This window comes from Elephas maximus, chromosome 7, assembly GCF_024166365.1.
Source record: "Elephas maximus indicus isolate mEleMax1 chromosome 7, mEleMax1 primary haplotype, whole genome shotgun sequence".
NCBI lineage: Eukaryota > Metazoa > Chordata > Mammalia > Proboscidea > Elephantidae > Elephas > Elephas maximus.
In genome coordinates, this window is record NC_064825.1 from 81,397,110 (window position 1) to 81,419,961 (window position 22,852).

Consider the following 22,852-nt stretch of genomic DNA (forward strand, 5'->3'; position numbering starts at 1 on the left):
AAGTTTCAGACCTCCGTCTGTCTGATTTTAAAGCCTATGCTTTATCTGTGCCGGCATCCTGCTCCTGCTCAAACCCACTCCCACGTTTTCTCCAAAGATGAGCATCACCAAGCAGACATTTCCTATTTGTGCCTCATTGTGTGGTATAGGATCAGAGAAGACATCAGCACCCTGGAATAAGTCCAGACACCCACCTCCAAATCAGCAAGTCTGTGCTTCCTTCCATTATCAGAAATTTGTGGTAATAATCATTTCTTTAGGTCGATCAGCCATTGATGTGTACATCTAGGAATACATATAAAAGAAAAGACAACTGCAGTTCTAATAGAGCTTTAGGTTGTCAGGTTCTGCAAAGGAAATCAAGAAACCCTTAAAATGAGCACTCTCTCCTACCCTCTAGTGGTTAAGTCAAAGAAATTTTTGATAGTATCAAATCTATTATTGTAGGCTAAAATAAATTTTCGGAAATTATTTAGTAATTGCAGTGCTATGTATTGGAAACCCTGGTGGCGCAGTGGTTAAGTGCTACGGCTGCTAACCAAAAGGTCAGCAGTTTGAATCTATCAGGCACTCCTTGGAAAGTCTACGGGGCGGTTCTACTCTGTCCCATAGAGTCGCTATGAGTCGGAATTGACTCAATGCTAGTGGATTTGGTTTTTGGTTTATGCCATGTATTGGAAACCCTGGTGGCATAGTGATTAAGTGCTACAGCTGCTAATCAAAAGGTCAGCAGTTTGAATCCATCAGGCGCTCATCAGAAGCCCTATGGGGCAATTCTACTCTGTCCTCTGTCCTGAGGGGCTGCTATCTGTCCTAAGGGGCTGCTATAAGTCACAATCGACTCGACGGCTATGGGTTTGGTTTGGTTTTTTTTATGCTATGTATGGAGTAAACCTTAAGCAAGTAACCAGAACAGGGGTTTAATGATTCTGTCAGGAAACACAGGACCCAACCTGATGGCTGGAATTCTAGACATGTAGCTTTGACAAATCTGGGCTTTTGTTTGACCATTTGAAAGGTGGGAAGGATAATGTAGTAGAAACCAACTTCCATACCTTTTTAGTATGAGGTTTCAATGCGGGATGAATTGTTTCTTTCATGAAACGATGGATTGTTATAACAACCTCATTTTAATCAAAATTTTCTTCAAGAAGTATTAATTCTTTTTCCTTCAAATTAATAACATTACTAAGAGGAGTTATACAGTATTGTTTCTCTCTTGGGCTTTTAAAATGTGTGTTTTATCGGCTTTCTCCTGTTTCATATAGAAACCCTGTCTTCCAGCAGATGATGTGTGTGAAAGTGGGAGAAGTCTAGTATATATAAAACTCATTATGTCAAAATTATTATCATTACTGTTATTTTTTTATTTAAAAGTTTAAATAAGAAATAAACTTTAGTTCTCTTTTGGATATGGCATAGGTGGCAGAGAACTGGACCTAGAATCAGAAAAATGCTTGTGCAGCTACCTCAAGTACCTCTGGCTAGCTCTGTGACCTTGAGAAAATCACTTAAAATTAAACGTTGGCTTTCTCCTTGGTGGAGATAATTACCATTAGCCAAAGTTACAGTGAAGACTAAACTTAATGGACATGAACCCATCTTTGCCCACTGTAAAGCATTATATTACTGTACGGTATTACTATTTACTATTTTTTCCCACTTGGCTTGAGGTTATATAAATCTAGCATGTGAAATACAATTTTTTTTTTTTTGCTTCATTCGATTGCATACAGCAAACAAAAACATTTGAAAATAGCAAATTTTGCCAGTTAAACTTGTTTTAACAGTTGTATTTCTTTTTTTTTTTTTATTTCCAGTCATGTTTTTCAAAAGCCTTTAAATTCCTTTCAACACAAAGATTTATTTAAGAAATTTTACTCAGGAGCTTTAAGTAGGAAAGGGCTGTGTGTGACAGAAAAACAAACCATCTTAAAAATAGATTGCTGTGAACTCTCAGGCTCTCGGGCTTTTGAGAAATTGTCATTGATGCCTTTTTTCCTGTGACAAAGGCATCTATAATTTATACTGAGACTTCAGAGGCAGAGAGCATAGAACTGAAGAAACATATGTCACAAAGTTACATTCAAATGGAGAATATATGTAAGTAAATATAAACTGTCAGGTCATCATAACACTGTGCATCAAGCACTGCAAAAAATACCAACTCCCTCACTTTTCAATGACCATTATGCACTGATCAACTGCAGTGTGAGTTATGAAGTTGTGTGAATTATGGATACGCTTCATTTTGGCGATTCTAAGGCAGCAATATCAGGGTAGGGAGGACCACTAGAGTGAAGCATCAAAACAGTCAAGTTTGATTCCACCTCAGCCACTTACAAGCCTGTGAGCTTGGTGAGAACTCTATGGGGCCCACCTCACATGATTATGCTGAGTGCCATGAAATCACGTGTCCATGTCTTTGTAAAAAATCCCCACAAGTGTTGAGATATGCCTATTATCGTTATAATATCTTGCTTCCAAAATCAAAGAAGCAACCAAACACCTATCACAAATATCTTAAAATACTCGAGTTGGAGTCACAGTCTAGAATTCTACGTCACCTGCCCACCACTCCCACCTTTCCATGTCTTCCCCTTCTCCTCTCTGCCTTGCTGCTTCCCACAGGGTTGGCTGTGGAGGCTGAGCACCTTCCTAGACACTGGAGCTCATGCTTTCTTTTTCTTCTTTAATTTTTCAAGCCAAGAAATCTGCGCAGCTGCTGAGGTCTTCATGTGCCCTCTCTGTGACAAGAACTGCTCCCTGCAGAGACTCAATGACAGCTGTATCTATGCCAAGGTGAGCATGGCTCCTCACATTCTCCTTGCAGAGTATTCCTTTTTCTAAGACGCACACAGTATGCAGTCCTTTGACAAATAGCTTTTTACCAATATTGAATGTCTCCCAAGAGTTTCAAAACCTTCAATACCATTGAAAAATGGATAAAAGTCAGTCTTCTGCAATTACAAAATGAGTATTTCAGATACGTGCTTTCATGGGAAAAAAATAGATCCTATCAGAGGATAAAAACTATATTTAAATAAATTAACATTGCCTTTGAAAACTATTTTAAATTTTCATTCCTGAAAGTATGAAGATTTAATTTTTTCTGCAAGTAAGTAATTTAGTACTATTTGCACATTCATTGAAAAGCACTGAGACCGTACTATCTACTCCTATTATGCTAGAATTTCTCATTTAAAATGAAATCACTAAATAGAATTTATTTATGAGCTTTTTTAATGTATAATTCTAAAAATGACCTAATTTCTGAATAGTTAAGTTGGTCTTATTCTTAACAGTTATTTGTTTTGGTTTGTTTACTTGTACAGCAATGTATTTTTCAATACCTAGTGTGAGCCTCAGACTGTAGACTGCTGTTGAAGCTGCAACAGAAATTAAGAGGGCATTTCTTTTTTTGAGAACCTTTATGGAAAAGTCAGTGTGAGACTAGGTATCGAAACCACCAAAGCATTTGTTTAAAAAGCCAAATTCCTGTGCTCTGCATCCAGAAATTCTAATCAGTAGGTCAAAGATGAGGCCTAGGAATCTGTACGTTAATAAGCTCCACTGGTGATTCTGATACAGGGCTTCCTGGGACCACATTTTTAAAAGATGCTGCCCTAAATAAGTAATGAGTTTCTGTGTGAGGGGTCATGGTGGACTAATCAAGTTCCCACGTTTGAAGTAGTTTGTACCCAGGTGCAACTAATAAGGATTTTTGCCCTGCCCAAGAGTTAAATGCTAGGGCAATGAGAGAGGGCAGAACTCTTGCCTAAACTTTCCCGTCACCCCCAGAGTAATATATTTCTGAACCTATCAAACAATTTTAGAGAAAGAGCAAGAGGCTACACTGGAGGAGACATAGACTTGAAGCTTCCAACCTAAAAAGAAATTATTATAATAAGAAAACCAATACCCACATTTTTTGATTTGTAGCTCTCCAAGAGAGTATTCCAAGAGAAATCAGGCTTCAAAGATAATGGAGAATTTGTGCTTGAACACAGCTGTATTTGAGGTCCAGTTTGCTCCCATTTTTATATATTGTCCTAACTCACATCAACAGTGAGGAATAAAATGCTTGTCCTTATGTCCCGCTGTTCATAAAGGCAAGCTGTTTCTTTCTAATGTATCGACTCGTTGCAAATATACACCTTTTAGATACACAAGATTCTTTTTGCTAATAGAAAGGTCTGGTATGTTGCTTGAAGAATTTTCTGGATATTTGAGCTGGAATTTTCTTCAACATAGCAAATGTTTTTGACATATAAGACAGGCCTTATATTCCCTTGCCAATCACCCATGATCTAATTTTGGGCCATAGAAGGAACGTTTAACTCTTCCTTTTCTCTCTATCCCATTTCTAGGGTGCTTTCATATCAGCACCCTAGTATTCCTATGACCAGAACCCTAAATAAAGTCCTTAGCACCTCAAGCTCTAATCACCAGTGGTGGGGGGGTGTGAAAAACAGTTGCTGTCAAGTCGATTCCAACTCATGGAGACCCCATGTGTGTCAGAATAGAACTTTGCTCCATAAGGTTTTCAGTAGCAGACTTCTTGGAAGTAGATCACTAGGTCTTTCTTCCAAGGTGCCCCTGAGTGGACTGGAACATCCAACCTTTCTGTTAATAGCTGAACGTGTTAACGTTTGTACCACCCAAGGACTCCAGAACCACAAACTACTAATTCCTCTCATTGTCCCCGTGGTCTCCTTTATCATAATACTTTCCCCATGGGATGACTAGTAAATGTAAAACAATGCTCTTATACTGTTAACACTGATCCTTAGAAAATCTTCTGAAGTCTTAATTCCCATCTGGTTTCATCTCCCATTTCATGCGTGTAATCTCTGTTACATGAATGTTACATGTTTACCTCGCTATATCCTATAGGACAGGATAGAAGTGCCCCATAGGATTTCCAAGGAGCAGCTGGTGGATTCGAACGGCTGACTTTTTGGTTAGCAGCCGAGCTCTTAACCACCACACCAACAGGGCTCCATATGCTATGATGTGTTTCTAAAAAGTTAATGTTTCAATTTTATTGAATAAAGCAAAATTATCTGAAAGATTTGTTAAGAGATCAAATAAGAAAAAAAAAACTTTTAAAAAGAAACTATGGCAAGTCATGTCTATACAACTCAATTGTTTTTATAAAGTGTGGCTTTTTATCTGCCACTTTTTAAAAGCATGGCAGTTTCTGGAGTAGGGGAGATCCATTATTTCTTGGTGACCTTTAAGTCGCGTGTATGAAGTCTCTATTCTAACACCGTAAGAGGCTCTTTCCTGCACTCGGTCTGTTTATAAGGGAAAACAGACAGCTGTTCAGTTGCTTGGCAGCCTCAGGTGTCTCTGTGGGATGCCTTTGGGAACAAAAAACCTGGATTCCTGCTTGGTGTAATTTTATGAGCTCTGTAGGAGAGTTTACTTATGATCCTTTCCTTCCTGTACATAATGTATACTGATGATTATTCTGAAAACCAGTTCTTACAACACTTTTAGAAACCTCAATCCTTAGGGTCATAGAATTTTAGAGCCGTGTAGGACATCTTCCATCTATCCACAACCTTCTAAAATGAGCGCATCTTTTTTAAACTGATATTTTTAATAATGCTACCTTACAGAAAAAAATATATACCATGGTTATCTGTTTTACATGTTGTTTTGCAGTGTGTCTCAGATGTTACAATTAAAATATAGATAAGTACTATTTTAATTCCCCTATTGAGAAACATCTAGATTTTAGACAGAGCAAGGAAGACACCATTCTGTCCCCACTTTTCCTTATGATGTTCTTTATCCCGTAATTAGCCTCTCCCTTCCATAAAAGCCTTTTTTTTTTTTTTCCATAAAAGCATGAGTCGGAATCGACTCGACGGCACTGGGTTCTGGGGTTTCCATAAAAGCAGAGCCTCTATTTCCCCCCCAGTTTCTGTGGTAGCTATATGCCCGTCAGACATCTACTGTCTTGGCTGTATTGGTTTAATCTTCATCGCCAACTTATAAATATACTGAAGGCATTATGGAAATGAAAAGAAACAAAGGTGAATTGAACTGATACTTTATTAATATAAAATAATCCTTGCAACTCTGAACATTTTATTCATTAACATCATATAACTGTACATTGTTCTTTATCAAATTTCAGGTAATATCTAATTCAAAAACAGTTGGACTGCATTTCAAATGCTCAGTGATTTATGAAACCTAAAACAACTTAGGATGGGACCATTACCTTTTGTAGCCACTTTTGGACCCATGGCACATTCTGAAAGACAAATGAGAAAAGGGTAGCATTTTGATACCATTTCATTGGAAGTGGTGGCTGACTGGCAAAATTCTGAATTTTAAACGTCTCTACTCCTGAAATTCTTGTTTATAGAAAGTACAACTAGGTATGCTTCATCTGCAAAGCTAACGTCAAACAACCTCACATTGTAGTTTGACTATCTGTGGCCCAGAAATACTTCCAGGAAGTTCTAGAACCACTACTAAGCATGAATAGAAGTGAGGTATAAAGGAAGTTAGAGGGAAGGAAGAAGAAGAGAGAAAGGATGCTGTTCCCTCGCCTCTCCCCATGCGAAAATAACACAAATGGTTGCAGAACTCATTAAAGGATCTCATATCTTATATTTACAAATTATTAAATGACGTATTTTCATTGGGAAAAAAAAGTCAAAGGGCCTAAATGCAAACAGTAACCACTGGATAACTATAGTTGAGACTAAGCTTTTTGTTTTCCATTAAGGTGACATATTTGTTCGACAATGGAGGGACAGTCTTCTTTGCTATTTTTATGGCAATATGGGGTAAGTATACTCTTTCATTACTTACTTTCTGGTTCTTCTTTTCTGAGGCTATTGCTGTGTTTCACTCTCTATCTCTCTCACACACACACACATCATATATCAATTCAACAGTAAAGTTTCTAACTTGGTACTTACTTTGTCTTTTTCACCCATTTATTGTTTCCATGATTGAACCCTCTAGTTTCTAATGCCTTAGACCTTTCTATACTAAGGAGCATGTTCTTCCTGCCAAAAGCAAATGGCAGTTAAAGACAAGAAGAAGCATACTAGAATCCAACTTAATCTTCTTGTATTATTTCTGGTGAAGGCGATACTGAGAAAATTTGGTGTCCATTTTTTTGTTTGTTTGTTTACTTATGTTTCCATTCTTTTTTATTTATTATGTTTTTTTCTATAGACTTCATACTTTTAGATATTCAGAATTTACTCCATGTATTTTTTTTTTATGATTTAACAATAATATCTAACATATAATAAACCCTGATTCTATCTAACATCTTCAAAGTGTATGTTATGTGCAGGTATATGCTTTGGCTGACTTTTTTCACCAAGTTTTTTCATGGATTTTTTTAAGGTGTCCAGTTGAAATGGAAATATACACAGCCAGGTTAGAATTTCCCACCCATTAAAGTCTTTAGAGAAGCTATTCCTTTTCCAGTTAATAGCTCCCCTACCATGGCCCATTTGAATGCAAAATCATTGTCAACCTGGCAACTCCAAGGGAATGACCTGTATGTACTGATACAGAAAAGTAAAATGTACTGGAACACAGGTCTCACCATTCCTGTTACCTAATTTACCAGTAACAAGAACTCTGTACCGTATCCTCTAAGCCCTTTAAGCCAAAAAATAAAAGAATCATCCTCCCAATGTCTCCTCAGAAAACGTCAGACTTGAAGTATTGCAGTAGGTAGGACTGTAGGGGGAGCAGTGAAGAATCAACCCTTGGTTTCTGTTTTTCATTTGTTTAAAAAAAAAAGTTCCCTATCACCAACTGCTCCTTGGAAACTCTATAGGGTAGTTCTACTCTGTCCTTGTTACAGGTCTATCGTGGTAGAATCTTCTAGTTTTAGCTGATTCCATAAACATTTCCTACTAAGAAAATGTAGACCAAAATCCAAATTAAATATAGTCAATGAGTGTTTTAGCATAGCTAAAAATTGTAAGAAAAGAAACCTGTGGATGATTCACTCTCTCTGTGCTCCTGCTACTAGTCTCATGCTTTTCCCGTTCTCTTTGCCATGATCCACATGACAGTGATCTTGCAGCATCTTTTGGAAGATGGATTTGTGAGAAGGCCAGGATATAGGTGAACAGTTGTTGTCTGAAGCCTTTTTTTCCCTTAATTTTATACTGAGGTACGAAGTGGAGGTATGTCATCCATAGGAATACCATCGCGTGCAAGTTCTGGGCCTTCTGGCATCGGTGAATCAATTACAGTAGGGTTGTAGTAACTAGAATTCCCAAAACTCACATCATAAGGTTCCGGTGCATTGTCTAATCGAAGAACTGAAAAAGTGACAAAATTATTTTATAGTGACAGTCTGAAAGACACAGGCTCGGGCATCTTACTGAATCTAGGAATTCTACTAGATGAGTAAGTAGGTATACTTTCTGTAGGTATTTTTTAGATACTAGTCTTGAAATTTTATATAAATAAATATTTTTCAAGTCACATTTCTTTCTGAGACTAGGAGAACAGCGTTACTTCCAAAATTTCACTATGGTTGGGCCAAAACTAAAGAAACTACCACAAAAGTATTACCGGCACTATGTATGCAAAAGTGTAGATATATGCATCATTGACTTTTGAATCTTACAATTTCAGAGACTTGTTGGCATGTTCAGAAATTTTAACTTATAGTTTAAAAAATATATTTTTAAAAAGTAAGGAGCATTAATTTTAATATTAGTGTCATTATTATACCAAGGATCTCAAGGCCTATATAGTTGAGATGCTTAAGATGGAGATGGAAGAGAGCTATTTGTTAAAGCTTGTATTTTCTTCTGATATATCCAAGTTATCATTTGCTCTAGATTTTCTAATGATACAGGGGATGGTTTTGTTTCTTTTTCAATAAATAGTCAAATATTTTCAAAGGAAAACAACCATCCACAAGACATCTTCAAGTACTACAAGCAGTGGCCTTATTAGTAATTTAATTATTCAGTTAGGTATCTTCATATATTTGCCTACCTATTCCTTAAGCCACTTGTTTTCAAACTGAACTCCCAGGAGTGTTTGGGATTTGGGAGCGGTGTCTCAAAACAGGAGTCCCTAGGTGGGTCAAATGGTTAACATGCTGAGCTGCTAACTGAAAATTTCAGGCGCCTTCGGAAGAAAGACCTTGGTGATGTACTTCTGATACTATAGCCTTTGAAAACCATATGGAGCACATTTTTACTGTGACACACATGGGGTCACCATGAGTCAGAATTGACTCAACGGCAACTAGTTTGGTTTTGGTTTTGGTCTCAAATTTATTTTGAAACATTAGAGCAGGTGGTATGGTTGAATTATTCTCTTACACCTCAATCACAACCCTTTAGAGATTGTATTAGTTTGATTATTTAGCTTTTGCATGAGGGTACAGGGAAAGACAAGATTCTGAGATTAAAGAAAAAAAAGTTTGGAAACCACTGTCATTAGAAATTGTATCCTTTAATTTTGAAGAATGCCACTTTTTTTTTTTTTTTTTAAGTATGGATTACTAGAAGCCCATAAGCAGAATTCAGTTCAATTTAAAATTAATGGCTTTGGTTCTGAAAATGAGTAATAAATCATTCATGATCTGAGCTTATCAAAAATCAACTAAGACTTCATCAGTGAGACCCACAAGGGACATTTAACTATTTGTTATGGTGACAAGAGTCTCTTATACAAGCGAGAAAATAGTTTTTTTTTTTTTTCTGAAGATTAAAAAAGAGATGAACCAAGCATCTAAAGTTATTTAATTTCTGTTCTAATTCTGTTATTTTTCTAATTCTAATTATCTAATTCTGTTATTTTTAGCAGATGCATCTCTCTTTCATAGATACTATGATTGGTTTCTCCTATAACATAGAATGAAAAATTCCTGAATTAAGGTGTGTTGTGACTTTGTGTACCCAAATATGCAACTCTCTCCTTTTTTTTTTTAGAGACTCATTAAGACGATTAATAGAGGACTGCTGTTTGTGTGTAAACTTTGGAAGAGCACCAAAGGAGAATAAATCTTTATTCAAATTAGTGTTATTAAGAGATCCAACAATGGCAAAGAATGGCTTCTCAATATTTATTAAGAAAACTGACAATTTTTTTTAATATCCCTTGCTGTCAAGTTGATTCAGACTCATAGAGACCCTATAGGACAGAGAGCGACTGGTGGGTTTGAACTGTGCCAACCTCTTGGTTAGCAGCCAAGCTCTTAATCATTGGGCCACCAGGGCTTTTTCTTAATATCATAACATTATCTTCCAATTTTATAGATATATTTTCGATTCTGGGATACTATTTAAAACAAATCTTGATGCAATAAGCAATAGTTCCAAATGGTTTTTAAATTCTACTCACTGGTCCATAATTATTTTGGTTTTGTTGTTTGACAAACAGAGGGTAAATCTGGGTAAATCTTTAGTTTCTTTTTGTCATATAAATCCCTGAACTCTTTCTAAACAATGCAACAAATATTAGCATCCTCACTTAATTAAAACCACTGTGTTCAGGTGAAGTTCTGAAAATTGTTTTTACCTGGTTCATTTCTGTCGTCGTAAAGTCGCCGATGGGAAAATGAATTGGTTTTCCTTTTCCCACACAACAAGTAGCCAACAAGACTAAGCAACGAAGCACCCAGAATAGCACCTAAAATGGTCCCAAATACTACTCCTGTATTTCTATTCTCTAGAGAACAAATAAAAAGCAAAAAATTAATTTAGAGATAAGAAATGGAAAATAACTATTTAAATAACAAATATTACATGTGGACTTTCCGTATACCGACGTATGTTTAACAATGTTTTTAAAAATTTGATAATGGTAGTGTGTGTGTGTGTGTGTGTGTGTGTGTGTGTTATAAAGTACTGAGTATTTGGGATATGTTGGCAAAATATACTTCCTGGTAAACCATACTTATGATTTTTAATTGTCTTGGAATACTCATAAATCTTTGTTTTATAACTGTCTCCTCACTTATTAACATCAAGAGTACTGAAATTCCATGTGTGTACTCTATTAAGACTTAATTTTAATGTTAAAAGTTGTATTCATTAAAGTTCTTCTCAGCTCTGAATCTCTGATGAACCTTAATGATGAAATGAACTTTGAGTTGTTTCTATGAAAAGCTGATAGGAATAAGTGAGTAATAGAAAATGAATTTACAAAACCTAAAGTGAAAAGGAATTATATGGAAAAAAAAAAAAAAAAAAACATTTATCCTAATATAGGATATCCTGATATGGGATATTTGCAAACATGACAAATGGGCCAAAGCAGGGTATTTGCCCGCCTTGCACATCCTGAGCAGATGTATAGGTATGAGTTTAAAGGAGTCCAGAATTTCACCTGATTATCCCCTGTATTGAATATCTTATTTGAAGGCCAAGTCATCAATACATTACATTTAATTTTAAAATCAGTATCATTATTAAACCCTGAACTCATGAGAGAGGTGAGGCCTTTAGTTTTGTAGTGTTCAGTTTCCTATATATAATTTCCACATCATTATTGCTTTATTTCAGTAAATGATGATGCTATTTTAGCTTCTGAGGAATAGTGAGAAATACTAAAATTATCTCTAATACTACCAAATGGTGTCTTTGTTCAGCTTTCTGTGATTCTAATGTCCAAATATTGGGTATATTTTCTTTTCTATGTATTTTTATATTTCCAGAGAAGCTTATTACTTATGGCAGACAAGGGCTCTTTTAGGTTCTCTGATTCTACATGACCGCTCAGTTTTGTAAAATTTAAGCTTTACATTGAAGCATAGTAAAATTATCACTAAAATTTTGAGAAAAAAAAGAAAAGCACTTACTTTAGATAGAGAATAATGATAGGACAAAGCACTTAGTAATATCAATGCATATATTGAGTTTAGAGAGATAAATGAGGAACTATTTTTTTTTAATTCTTTCTAATGGAAATATAAGAATATATATGAATTAAAGGGTATGTTAAAATTAAAATATGTACATACAAAACAAATTGGTTGTGGTGCTCTAATAAAGATTAGATTTTAGAATTTTTTTTTCCAGTCCACTGACAGCAACTTTCAAACAGGAATTTGTATATATGATTTGATTTTTATTATTGTATTAAAGCTAGTGATTTCTTGGGGTAAAAAAAAATAAAGAAGTATTTAATTTAAAAACTTCAGATAAACAAAAATATGGCTTGACCTCAAAAGATAATAAAATATGATCAATGAAATATTAAATCTTGAAGGTCTTTTCCATTGTCTGGTTTAAAGCTTGATGTAATCCCCAAAGGAACAGAAAAAAATCTACATAATAAAATTTTCTTATGATAGGCAAAGGTAAATTTCATTCTGTGGTGTTCTTTAGCTACTAAATGAAAATTTAAGGAAGGTTTCCTTTCATTGAATTTGTTTTTAAATTTTTTAATATTAGAGTTTTACTCTTGTCCTGAGATTGCCATGTAATATCAGATAATACATAAATTCATTTAGTTCCATTTTTGAAACTACACACACACACAGAGTTTGGTTTTATAGTATTCCCAAAAGCATATGGATTTCTAAAATTCAGTGAAAATTGTTACCCACTATCCCAAAACTACAACCCTGCCTCAGTTTCCTTCTCCCCTCAACCTATTCATTTTATCCCACTGTCTCTACCATGCCCCCTGATTAGTGTATGCTAATTTAAGCCTTAAAACTACTTCCAGTATTTCCAGTGAGTATTTTTTTTTATCATGTTAAGAACTATCTCTGCTATTATACTGTCCTTTTTTCCCCTAAGCTTGTCACATTTTTTAAGATTTCATCTATATATCTTACTTAGAGATTCAGTTTCACACAAAAGGAAAGCGGCATCCATTTATATTTACCTTCTTGGGGATCTGCAGTATTTGGAAAGATTTTTGAACTATTGGTAAATTTTAGGGTGGGCTGTGGAGTTGTTGTTTCTTGATAGGGGGTAAACCCAGCCAAACTGTCGCTGGTTGTAGTAAGCAGAGTGGTTGGTTCCATTATCAAGGGAGTCACAGACATGTTGGTTGGTACAGGAGGCAGGATGCTAACTGTCATTGAACTGTTGTCAGGAGCATTCATGGTATCATTAGTTGAAGTATTCAAAGATGAAGTGAACTTTTCAGAAGGCACAGCAGATGGTGTGGCATTGGGAGATCCTGAGACTGGCAAAGAATGTTCATTTACAACAGCTGAGTTCCGAGGCAATTTAGAAACAAAGCCACGGACCAAGGGAGGGCTTGAGGAAAATGTGGATGCAGGTGTTAAACTTCCAGAAGAGTTGTCTGTGGACCAGTCACTGGAGAATGTTGTTTCTGCATGGGGTTTGCTTAACAGGTCCAAAACAGGGAAATTACTTGTGTTGGAATTGGAGGTTTCTCTATTTTCTCTGTCTAATTTTTCGTTTTCCAAAGGAAAAGTTTCATTTCTCATCATTGGTAAGGCTTCGGTGTTACTTTGTGTTGTACTTATTTCTGAATTTTCTTTTCCAAAGCTTCCAAATAATAGTGAACTACATAAAGTTGATATCAACAGAAATTTGGCCAAAGTCAGCATCGTAGCCTTCTTTGGTGGTGGTGTTAAAGAGAACCTGAAAGAAAATAATGATTTGAATTATTAAATGAAGTAGCCTGAGTATTTTTTATGACCTATTTTTTAAAGTGATAAAAATCTAGAGACATAATGCTGAGATGATAAAACCAAATTCTTTACTCCAAAAACTGGTTTTCTTTGAATCATTTATTGAAACTAGAGTTACTGAGTTCTGTGTTACATATAATATTTCTTTCTTCCTTGCTTCCTTCCAGGGAAATACTATTTAAAAAAAAAAAAAGCTTGCTGTCGAGTCAATTTTGACTCATAGCAACCCTATAAGACAGTAGAACTGCCCCATAGGGTTTCTAAAGAGCAGCTGGTGGATTCCGACTGCTGACCTTTGGGTTAGCAACCGAGCTCTTAACCACTGAGCCACCAGGACTCCAGGAAATACCATACCAAAAACTTTGTCAGGCCAGACTGAATTATTTCAAAATTCTTTTATCTTTGGACAAGTTGATTTTATATATATATGTGTGTGTGTATATATGTATATGTAGGTATCTGTGTGTGTATATATATACTTACATATATACATACATATATGTATATATTTAAATATATATGGATCTACTAAATAATTTTTTTAATGTATATATTGGGCATGTGGAGCTGACTGCTTCAGTCTATTCAAGGAAATATTATAAGGATATCATTTGGCTTATTTATAATAAAAATGATATTACTGATTATATCCTAATTGTATCAGTTCTTTAAAGTGAGAGAGCCAGGAACTTCACTTGAAAACATTTTTTTAGCATCTAGTTTGAGTGATTTGAATTTGAAATTAACATCCCCTTGTTCATACTACTTTTCACTTCACAATGCCCTTCTTCCTATTTGATCTCAAATTAGGGAGAATTAGAAAGACTTTTAGGTTTTAGGAGGTTATTTAATCCAACTCTCTTATTTTACAAATGAAGAATATGGTTGGTGGCAGGACAGTGTTGGAAAAAAATTCCCTCAGGTAGATACAGGCAGAGTAGGGTTTTGAAGACTTAGCAATTCAAGTACATAACTCTGTTTCTTAAACAGGGAAGCACCACAAATTATAAACAGGATGGTATGGAAAAAGGTTTTGGTATTAGATTTATATAAAAACTTGGGCCTCTGTCATAAATAACTTGTGAAAAATAATCATAATAATAATCATACTGACTTATTAGTGTTGTTTTGAAGACTAAATGAGATGGTGTAGGTAGAAGCACCCTGAAAAATATCTGTCCTAAAATAAGCACTTAATAGACATTAATATCCATTCATTTTCATTAAAATAATATCTCTATATCTTACAGTTTACAAAATTCACAAATATCCCATTTGATCTTCACAAAGATTCCTTGAGACGAAAGTATAGCTTGTATTACCCTCATTTTGAGATAAAGAAACTGAAGCTCAGAGTGGCTGTATGACTTGCTCAAAGTCTCACATCCAGTAAATGGAAGAGGCAGAACTCAGAGCTACTGCCACCAACTATTTCTTGTTGTTGTTAGGTGCTGTCAAGTTGGTTCTGACTCATGGCGACCCTATGTACCACAGAATGAAATACTGCCGGGTCCTGCACCATGCTCACAATCACTGTTATGCTTGAGCCCATTGTTGCAGCCACTGTTTCAATCCATCTTGTTGAGGATCTTCCTATTTTCTGCTGACCCTGTACTTTACCAAGCATGATGTCCTCCTCCAGGGACTGATCCCTCCTGACAACATGTCCAAAGTGTGTAAGACACAGTCTCACCATCCTTGCTTCTAAGGAGCATTCTGTTTGTACTTCTTCCAAGACAGATTTGTTCATTCTTTTGGCAGTCCACGGTATGTTCAATATTCTTCACCAACACAATTTAAAGGCATCAGTTCTTCTTTGGTCTTCCTTATTCATTGTCCAGCTTTCATATGCATCTGATGCAATTGAAAATACCATGGCTAGAGTCAGGCACACCTTAGTCTTCAAGGTGACATCTCTGCTTTTCAACACTTTAAAGCAGTCCTTTGCAACAGATTTGCCCAATGCAATGTGTCTTTTGATTTCTTGACTGATGCTTCCATGGGTGTTGATTGTGGATCCAAGTAGAATGAAATCCAACCATGTAAGTGCCAAATTTAAATTCAAATTTTTTTTAATGAAAAATCATTCTTTAAAAAAAAAAAAAAAATTCAACTATTCCTCCTCAAGTGGTCAAGCTTGAAAACTGATTTTCAGTTGAGTTGGATCTAATTTTTCTCTAAAAGCCTCCAGGCTGATGATAAAGTAGGAAGAGAGGATGTACAACTGGTATTATTAGGTTCAGTATTACTTGCTATTTCTCATGAGCTCTCCCTGAAATATCACAAATATTTTCTGCCTTGTTTGTACTGATTTTTCATTAGGTCCTGAGGAGTCTCTAAACACTACCTCTGATTATCTTCGGATTTTTAAGTGCTTTTTTCTTGCTTCATGATTTCTCACAGTGGAGCAACTTACATATATCCGTAATACATCCTGATATACTCTTATTCTTCAAAGCTTTTAGCAAACAGTTGTTACTAGAGGATTTCTAAGGTTTCTAAGATCTAGCTCGTTGCTGAATTAATATTTTGCATGCCCTCTGTTTATTGCTTAAGAAAACTCTACTTAAAAAAGAAAGGCAAATGAACATACAAGAACATTCATAGCAGCATTTTCTTGAGGGTTTCCAACCTAAATGTTCAGCTGTAACAGATTGCATAATACATTGTGGGATACTTATACACTGAAAATTAACACATTAGAGCTAAAAGCAACAACATAACGAATCTCACAAACAATGTAGAACTCTAAAAGTCACTCATTTTGTGTGATTCCATATATATAAAACTCAAAAACAGGCAAAAAACAGTAATGCTAATTGCTTCCAGGAACGGCTGCCTTCTTTGTCATGAGACCAGAACTGGATGGTCAACGGCTACCGTTACTGAACATTTTGATCAAAAATTCTGTAGAAGAATCCTGATCAAAAGAGGGAAAGTGCAGAACAAAATTACAAATTCTCATGGACTCCAGACTTTCTGGAGCCATGGAGGCTGGATGAACCCCTGAAACTATTGTTCCGAGACAGTTTTTAAACCTGAAACCAAATATACCCCCTGAAGTCTTAGTTTAGATTACCTAGTAAAAACCATCCACTTTGAACATTATGCTTTTTAAAGATATATATATGGGTTCAAATTGACAACAGCAACACAAAAGATGAGATCAGAAACTTAGGGGGCAGGGGGTTGATGTCAATGGGAAAGGAATGACTCAGAAAAGGAAGGTGAAAATGGTTGCACAACTCAAATAATGTAATCAATGTCTCTGAATTGTACATGTAGAAATGGTTGAATTGCTGTATGTTTTCCTGTGTATATTCTCAACAACAACAATAAAAAATAAAAACAAAACAATAATGTTCAAAGTCAAAAAAGTGGTTACTGCAAGAAGGAAGGAGATGGTGCTAACTGGGAGCAGAACAAGGAAGGGGATCCTGGGGTAATGATGATACTACTTTTCTTGCCCTATTAGTGATTACATGGGTGTTTGTTTTGTTGATAATTCTGTTTGTTTATATATCATGCACTTTTCTGTGTAACCAGTAAAATTGGGCTTATTTCCTAAAAAGTATTAAGCTAATTGCAAAATATATTATCATGTATTTATTATATCAAAGGTTTTACACATTTTCTTATTTAATTCTTACCAAACACAAACAAAAAGACAATGAGGAAGAGATTATTAACCCCATTTTACAGGTGATTAATTGATGCCAAAAGAATGTAAATAACTTGCTTAAGTTTACACAGCTAGTAACTAAGAGAGTTAGGATTCAAACTTTGGCATGTCAAGTTAAAGCTAGTAATTATTTATCTGTGTAACAGAAGTTGCAAAGAAAAACAGAATTTGGTACTCAACTATTATTTTCTTAGTACATCCCCTCCAAATTTTATGATTTTAACCAAAAAAGTCTTCTAATCCCAATTTTTAAACACTGGAAAAATACGGCTTCCTAACTTAAGTATCTCTAAAAACACACTAAATACACTTTTATCCAAATTTAAGAAAATTCCAGCAACTGTTTCTTGTGGCTTCTAGGCAAACACTTTTACCGCGTAGATGACAAATGAACAGAACCAAAACCCATTGCCATCCAGTGGATTCTGACTCATAGCGACCCTACAGGACAGAGTAGAGCTGCCCTATAGGGTTTTCAAGGAGTGGCTGATGGATTCCAACTGCTTACGTTTTAAACTGGTGCCTCACATAGTGCATTTAAATACAATTTAGTTCAAATGAAAAATATTTACATGCCCTTTTTCAGAAACATCTTTTTCCTGTGAGCTATATCAGGTTCATAGCAAACATTATAGCCTTTGAGTATCTACTGCAAGTAATCTAATTAGTTTATGAACTCTGCTTGACCTCCCCACTCCCACCCCACTTAACATTATCCTGAGGTTTGAGTTGCTTTCCCTAAAACTAGCCATTCTGGTTTTTTCTTCCTAATAAAATGGTCAACAGAGGGGTAAAAAGGTCCTTAGCTGTTCTTTTAGTTTCCTTATACTTTGGGGTGAGGAGCACGGGATTGAGCTTTCATTCCTTCCCCGTAAGAAGAATCCACATATTATGAATCAACAAAGTGAGTCTTGTTGCTCCAGTTTCACCTTGTCTGTAACACTGAACTACCAAGGGGATTTCTACCCCTCGCCTCAGCTTTTGATTATAACCTGAAAAGCTAAGGCATCAATACCTCAAATGAGCTAAGCATTCTGTTACTACCTATAATTTATCTCCTAGGAAAAGGAGAGAAAAGGAAGAGAGAGAAAGGGAGGTATTTTTACAGTCCATTCAAAAATCAGTGCAACTGTGAGTAAGGCTTTTGTAAATAATGACTTATTCTTCTTGTTCTTGCATTTCAGTTGGGTACAGCTTTACTTCTGATTCCTGGCTTCAAAGAGAACCAGGTTGAACCTCTAACTAGGGTCTCTTTCATCTTAAAGTGGTAGAAATAGCCAGAAATTGAAACCATCAGCTGTTATGAACCCCAGCCCTGGAATTTTGCTGGAGCAAGGATCAGGCAATTTTTATTACACTTGACCCCATCCTGCACACTGTAAAGCAACAAAGACTAATAGAGGTAGTATACATAACACCAAATCAAACCAAGTGCCGTTGAGTCGATTCCGACTCATAGTGACCCTAAAGGACAGAGTAGAACTGCCCCATAGAGTTTCCAAGGAGCGCCTGGCGGATTCACACTGCCAACCCTCACAGGTTAACAGCTGTAGCACTTAACCACTACACCATCAGGGTTTCCATACATAACGCAGGGGACAATAAATAATATCTGTATTCTTTCTCTTTGCCTTTTTCTCTCAGGCATGCTCCGTCTACAGTGCAAATCTTTAAATTGTATACCTCCTATGTGAAGTTATACTAGATTGTGGTTGGTTTGCTTGTGTGTGCCCAAGTTCATCTGTCACCCAGGTGCATTGTGTGAGGGGAGGCAAAGGTGGGGTAAAAGAAAAGGGAACTTGTAGAGGGACAGAAAATCAGGAGAACCAGGTAAATTGTAATGAGAGCTCCTAAGGGGAATTTTTCAGGATGTAGAAGAGGATGTCACCTTGAGGACTAAGGTGTGCCTGACCAAAGCCATGGTATTTTCATTCACCTCGTATGCATGTGAAAGCTGGACAATGAATAAGGAAGCCTGAAGAAGAACTGATGCCTTTGAATTACGGTGTCGATGAAGAATATTGAATATACCATGGACTGCCAGAAGAATGAACAAATCTGTCTTGAAAGAAGTACATCCAGAATGATCCTTGGAAGCAAGGATGGTGAGACTTACTCTCATGTACTTTGGACATGTTATCAGGAGGGACCAGTCCTGGAGAAGGACATCATGCTTGGTAAATTAGGTCAGTGAAAGAGAAGAAGACCGTCAATGAAGATGGATTGACACAGTGGCTGTGACAATGGGCTCAAACATAACGAAGATTACGAGGATGGCACAGGACTGGGCAGTGTTTTGTTCTGTTATACATGGGGTTGCTATGAGTGGGAACCAGCTTGATGGCACCTAACAACAATAACAAAAGAGAAATAAAAACCAGTTCCCATTGAGTCCATGGTTGGTGCAAATGGTTAACACACTTGGCTGCTAACCCAGAGGCTGGAGTTTGAATCCACTGAGAGGTACCTCAGAAGAAAGGCCTGGCAATCTACTGCAAAACATCAAATGTTTAAAACTCTATGGAGTACAGCTCTACTCTGACACACGTGGGGTCACCATGAGTCAGAATTGAATCCATGGCATCTGGTAACTGGTAAAACAGAGGAACAGACCTAAAATCTTTGCAAACTTTAAAAACTTCTGAGGATACAATTATTGTAAAGGGCAGAGAAAAAGAGGACGATTTCCAGCTACTTTATAATACCTTAAACACAGATCCTAAACTTTTGTATATATATTGAACTATTTTTAAAATGTTTCTAGTATTTGATAACTTTTAAAGTATACATTCAGGGTGAGTGAATTTCACTATTTTTTAAAAGCCTCTTCAGAGAGAATACACACTATTTTTTCCCCTCTCTTTGTTGTTGGCACTGAAAGATGGTTTCACATTACCACTTTTGTATGGAGGACTGCAGAAGGTAATGACCAAAACGCGCACACACAATCCTCCCCAAAGCCTGGCCATTAAATGCAGAGAACTTACACTCTCTGAGCATAATTTTGCTTTCCCTTAAAAACATAAAATCATTATTCTGCTTAGCCATCTTGCTATAACTGAGTCATACCCATTTTACACCAAAATTTAAAAATAAGGAAATGTCCTGGTTTGTATCAGTTAATCAACACATGTAAGAGAAGAGAAATACTGGTCATTCTAAACTCACTTCATATCAGAAATTTTAAATAAAAACATCAGTGTACTTACACTAAAAGCATCATATAAAAACTTGTTTCCATAGTGAAATAACTAAAGACATTGTACTGCTTTTCTCCCAGTAGTTTATCTTTTTTTGTTGTTGTTGTTATAAATCTTTGACTGACGATTAAGACAGATGAGTTTCCTTTCTCTTTGTCATGGGAAGCTGAGACTGACCTGTAGCAAGTATCTCAGGCAGAACTTGAGTGTTACTCTGAGTGGCCTTTCCAATCTTGGACAGTATTGTGCTCTCCTTAAACGAAAGAGCCACAATAGTGGAGAACATAAGGAATTATACTTCTAAAAATGCTTTTTTTTTTTAATAAGAAGATTTTGAAAGGGTGAGAAGACTGCCTAGCCAGGCAAGAGGATTTTTCCTGAAAGCCTTAGGCCTAATATTTCACTTGTAATTGAAAAACAAAGAAAATTTTCCAGACAAAGGAAAACATGGCTTTCCTTTAGGAAAAAAAAAAAAAATTGCAGAAGTGTGTGGACATCATTTGTATTACAAGACTTAGGTATGCAGGTAGGTATACATCATCTGTCCAGGAAATATATGTGGAATGTCACACTCCCTGCTAACTTGGGAGTACTTAGTCATAAGCTCCAATACTTAAATAATTATGTGGATGAGTGCCAGGCTTTAGAATAAAAAATGTATTACTAAAATAAATATTCTGAACCCAAATTCCCGAGCATGGGGTTTTCAGCCCTCTATTATATTTACTGCCTTTAGGAACAGTCTCTATGGATCAAATGTTACAGAAAATAGATGAATGGGGAATCATCATCTCTTTAATAAAGGGAGTCTTTATAGTCACCGTTTGAAAATATTTTTGAGAAACTTTATACATATCTTTATTCCACGAGATATCTTTGATAGTAACTGATTTAGCCTTTTAGATTTCCAGTGAGTGTTAGACATGTGCTCATATCAAGGTAAGTAAAACGTATGTACATTTTGCCAATTTTTTAATTAAGAAAATTTCTGAAAAAGATCTGTAGAAACTTATTCATTGTATTGCAAGATTGTTTTTCCAAAGCTATCATATTGTTAATACTTAAAGAAATATTAAACCCAAATGAATCATTGAAACCTGAGTATTCAATTTATATTCATGCCACCACTTCCACTTGAAATATTTCGAAACCTTCACTAAAATCAATCTTAAGGAAATTCTATCTTGTAATCACATACATTTAATAAGGATTTCATTTAACTCTTCAACTGGTTTCATCATGTTGAAAATTTGGCAGTAATTCTTAAAGTTAACTCAATTAAAAGTGCAGATTCTTATTTGGAAGGAAAATTACTTAATGAAACAACTACCTGACTTTACAAGGCTCTCCGTAGTTACTTGCCAGACAGTTCTGTCAAAAGTTGAGGCTGCTTCGATTCTTCTTTTGGTTAATAAATTGGAGAAAGAGAGGGAGAATCCAAAGCAACCCAGCACACATACACACACTTACCTTCAGGTCTAGGAGGTGTTTACGCACAGGAACTGAAATATCAGGGTTGATCCTGATACCAGCTGACCTGACAGCTGTCCTGGTCAGAACCAGTCTGCTGTACATTAGCGAGAACAGGTGGGTTAAATGTGACAGTGTTACACTGAGCTGGAAGGTGCCAGAGAAACAAAATTAGGTGGGCTTGGCTGTATCTTGCTTGTGTAATAGAGCACCCAAGAACCTGACTGACCTGCTTCTCAACTGTCAGCAGTAAGGTATCACCTCACAGAGTTCTTTAAAAAAAAAAAAAAAAACCCAACCCTCCAGCTTTCATAGGTTGATCCCTTTAACTTTAAAAACCAAAAAACGAAACCCATTGCCGTCAAGTCGATTCAGAGGCTAGTTCTCTTCAGTGGTGGTAAAACAAGGGGCATCCATTTCTTGACTGGTAGTCAGAGGTGAAACCCCAAGGGAGAAAAGAACAGAGGTTTTGTTAAACCCCCCTTTTGTATCAGGAATTTCTGACAGATCCCGGGTTCCCCCTTTGCAGGTGAGAAAACCAAAGTGAGCCATGCCCTGCGCCTGTTGCTGTATGCCCAGAGTTGTTCTCCTGACACAAAAATATCTTCCTTTCTCATAGCAGTTGTCCTATGCACGTGCTTAAGAGCAAACAGAGAAAATGTAGTGGAGTTTGTAGTGAGGGATCCTGTCTGCAGGCCATGGAAGTGGTTTTATAAAAAGTCGAATTTAGCACGGAGTGAATTAATCTATACTGGGATCTTTGAAAAGGCTGTGAACCATTAAGTTAGAAATAATCACCGGGACAGAGATCAGGTTTCTTGCTGAATTTCAGGAGTTTGGGGAGTAACTGGGACCTGTGGG

The 22,852-nt window shown here is 36.2% G+C and overlaps 2 protein-coding genes across 6 annotated transcripts in view; one reads left to right on the plus strand and one right to left on the minus strand.

The window, feature by feature from the left end:
• The window catches only part of ANO3 (anoctamin 3), a 320,613-nt gene that overhangs the window by 224,271 nt on the left and 73,490 nt on the right, over nt 1-22,852 (plus strand). For both annotated transcript variants that reach the window (XM_049890733.1, XM_049890734.1), the window contains 2 exons: nt 2,706-2,802; nt 6,752-6,812. In XM_049890733.1, the coding sequence (XP_049746690.1) occupies nt 2,706-2,802; nt 6,752-6,812 (158 nt within the window). The remainder of the gene's footprint in view (nt 1-2,705; nt 2,803-6,751; nt 6,813-22,852) is intronic.
• On the minus strand, nt 239-22,226 carry MUC15 (mucin 15, cell surface associated). Of its 4 annotated transcripts, XR_007518224.1 has the most exons (5): nt 20,531-20,901; nt 12,859-13,589; nt 10,543-10,692; nt 6,239-8,321; nt 239-285 (listed from the first exon to the last, which is right to left on the minus strand). XR_007518224.1 is itself a non-coding variant. In XM_049890736.1 (4 exons), the coding sequence occupies exons 2-4, from the start codon at nt 13,553-13,555 to the stop codon at nt 8,161-8,163; spliced, it is 1,008 nt and encodes a 335-aa protein (XP_049746693.1). In that variant the 5' UTR covers nt 13,556-13,589; nt 21,992-22,226; the 3' UTR covers nt 6,098-8,160. The 4 variants fall into 4 exon arrangements, 3 of the variants coding, with proteins under 3 accessions (XP_049746693.1, XP_049746694.1, XP_049746692.1); XM_049890736.1 differs by lacking the exons at nt 239-285; nt 20,531-20,901 and adding an exon at nt 21,992-22,226 and having other exon boundaries at nt 6,098-8,321; XM_049890737.1 differs by lacking the exons at nt 239-285; nt 20,531-20,901 and adding an exon at nt 21,852-21,985 and having other exon boundaries at nt 6,098-8,321.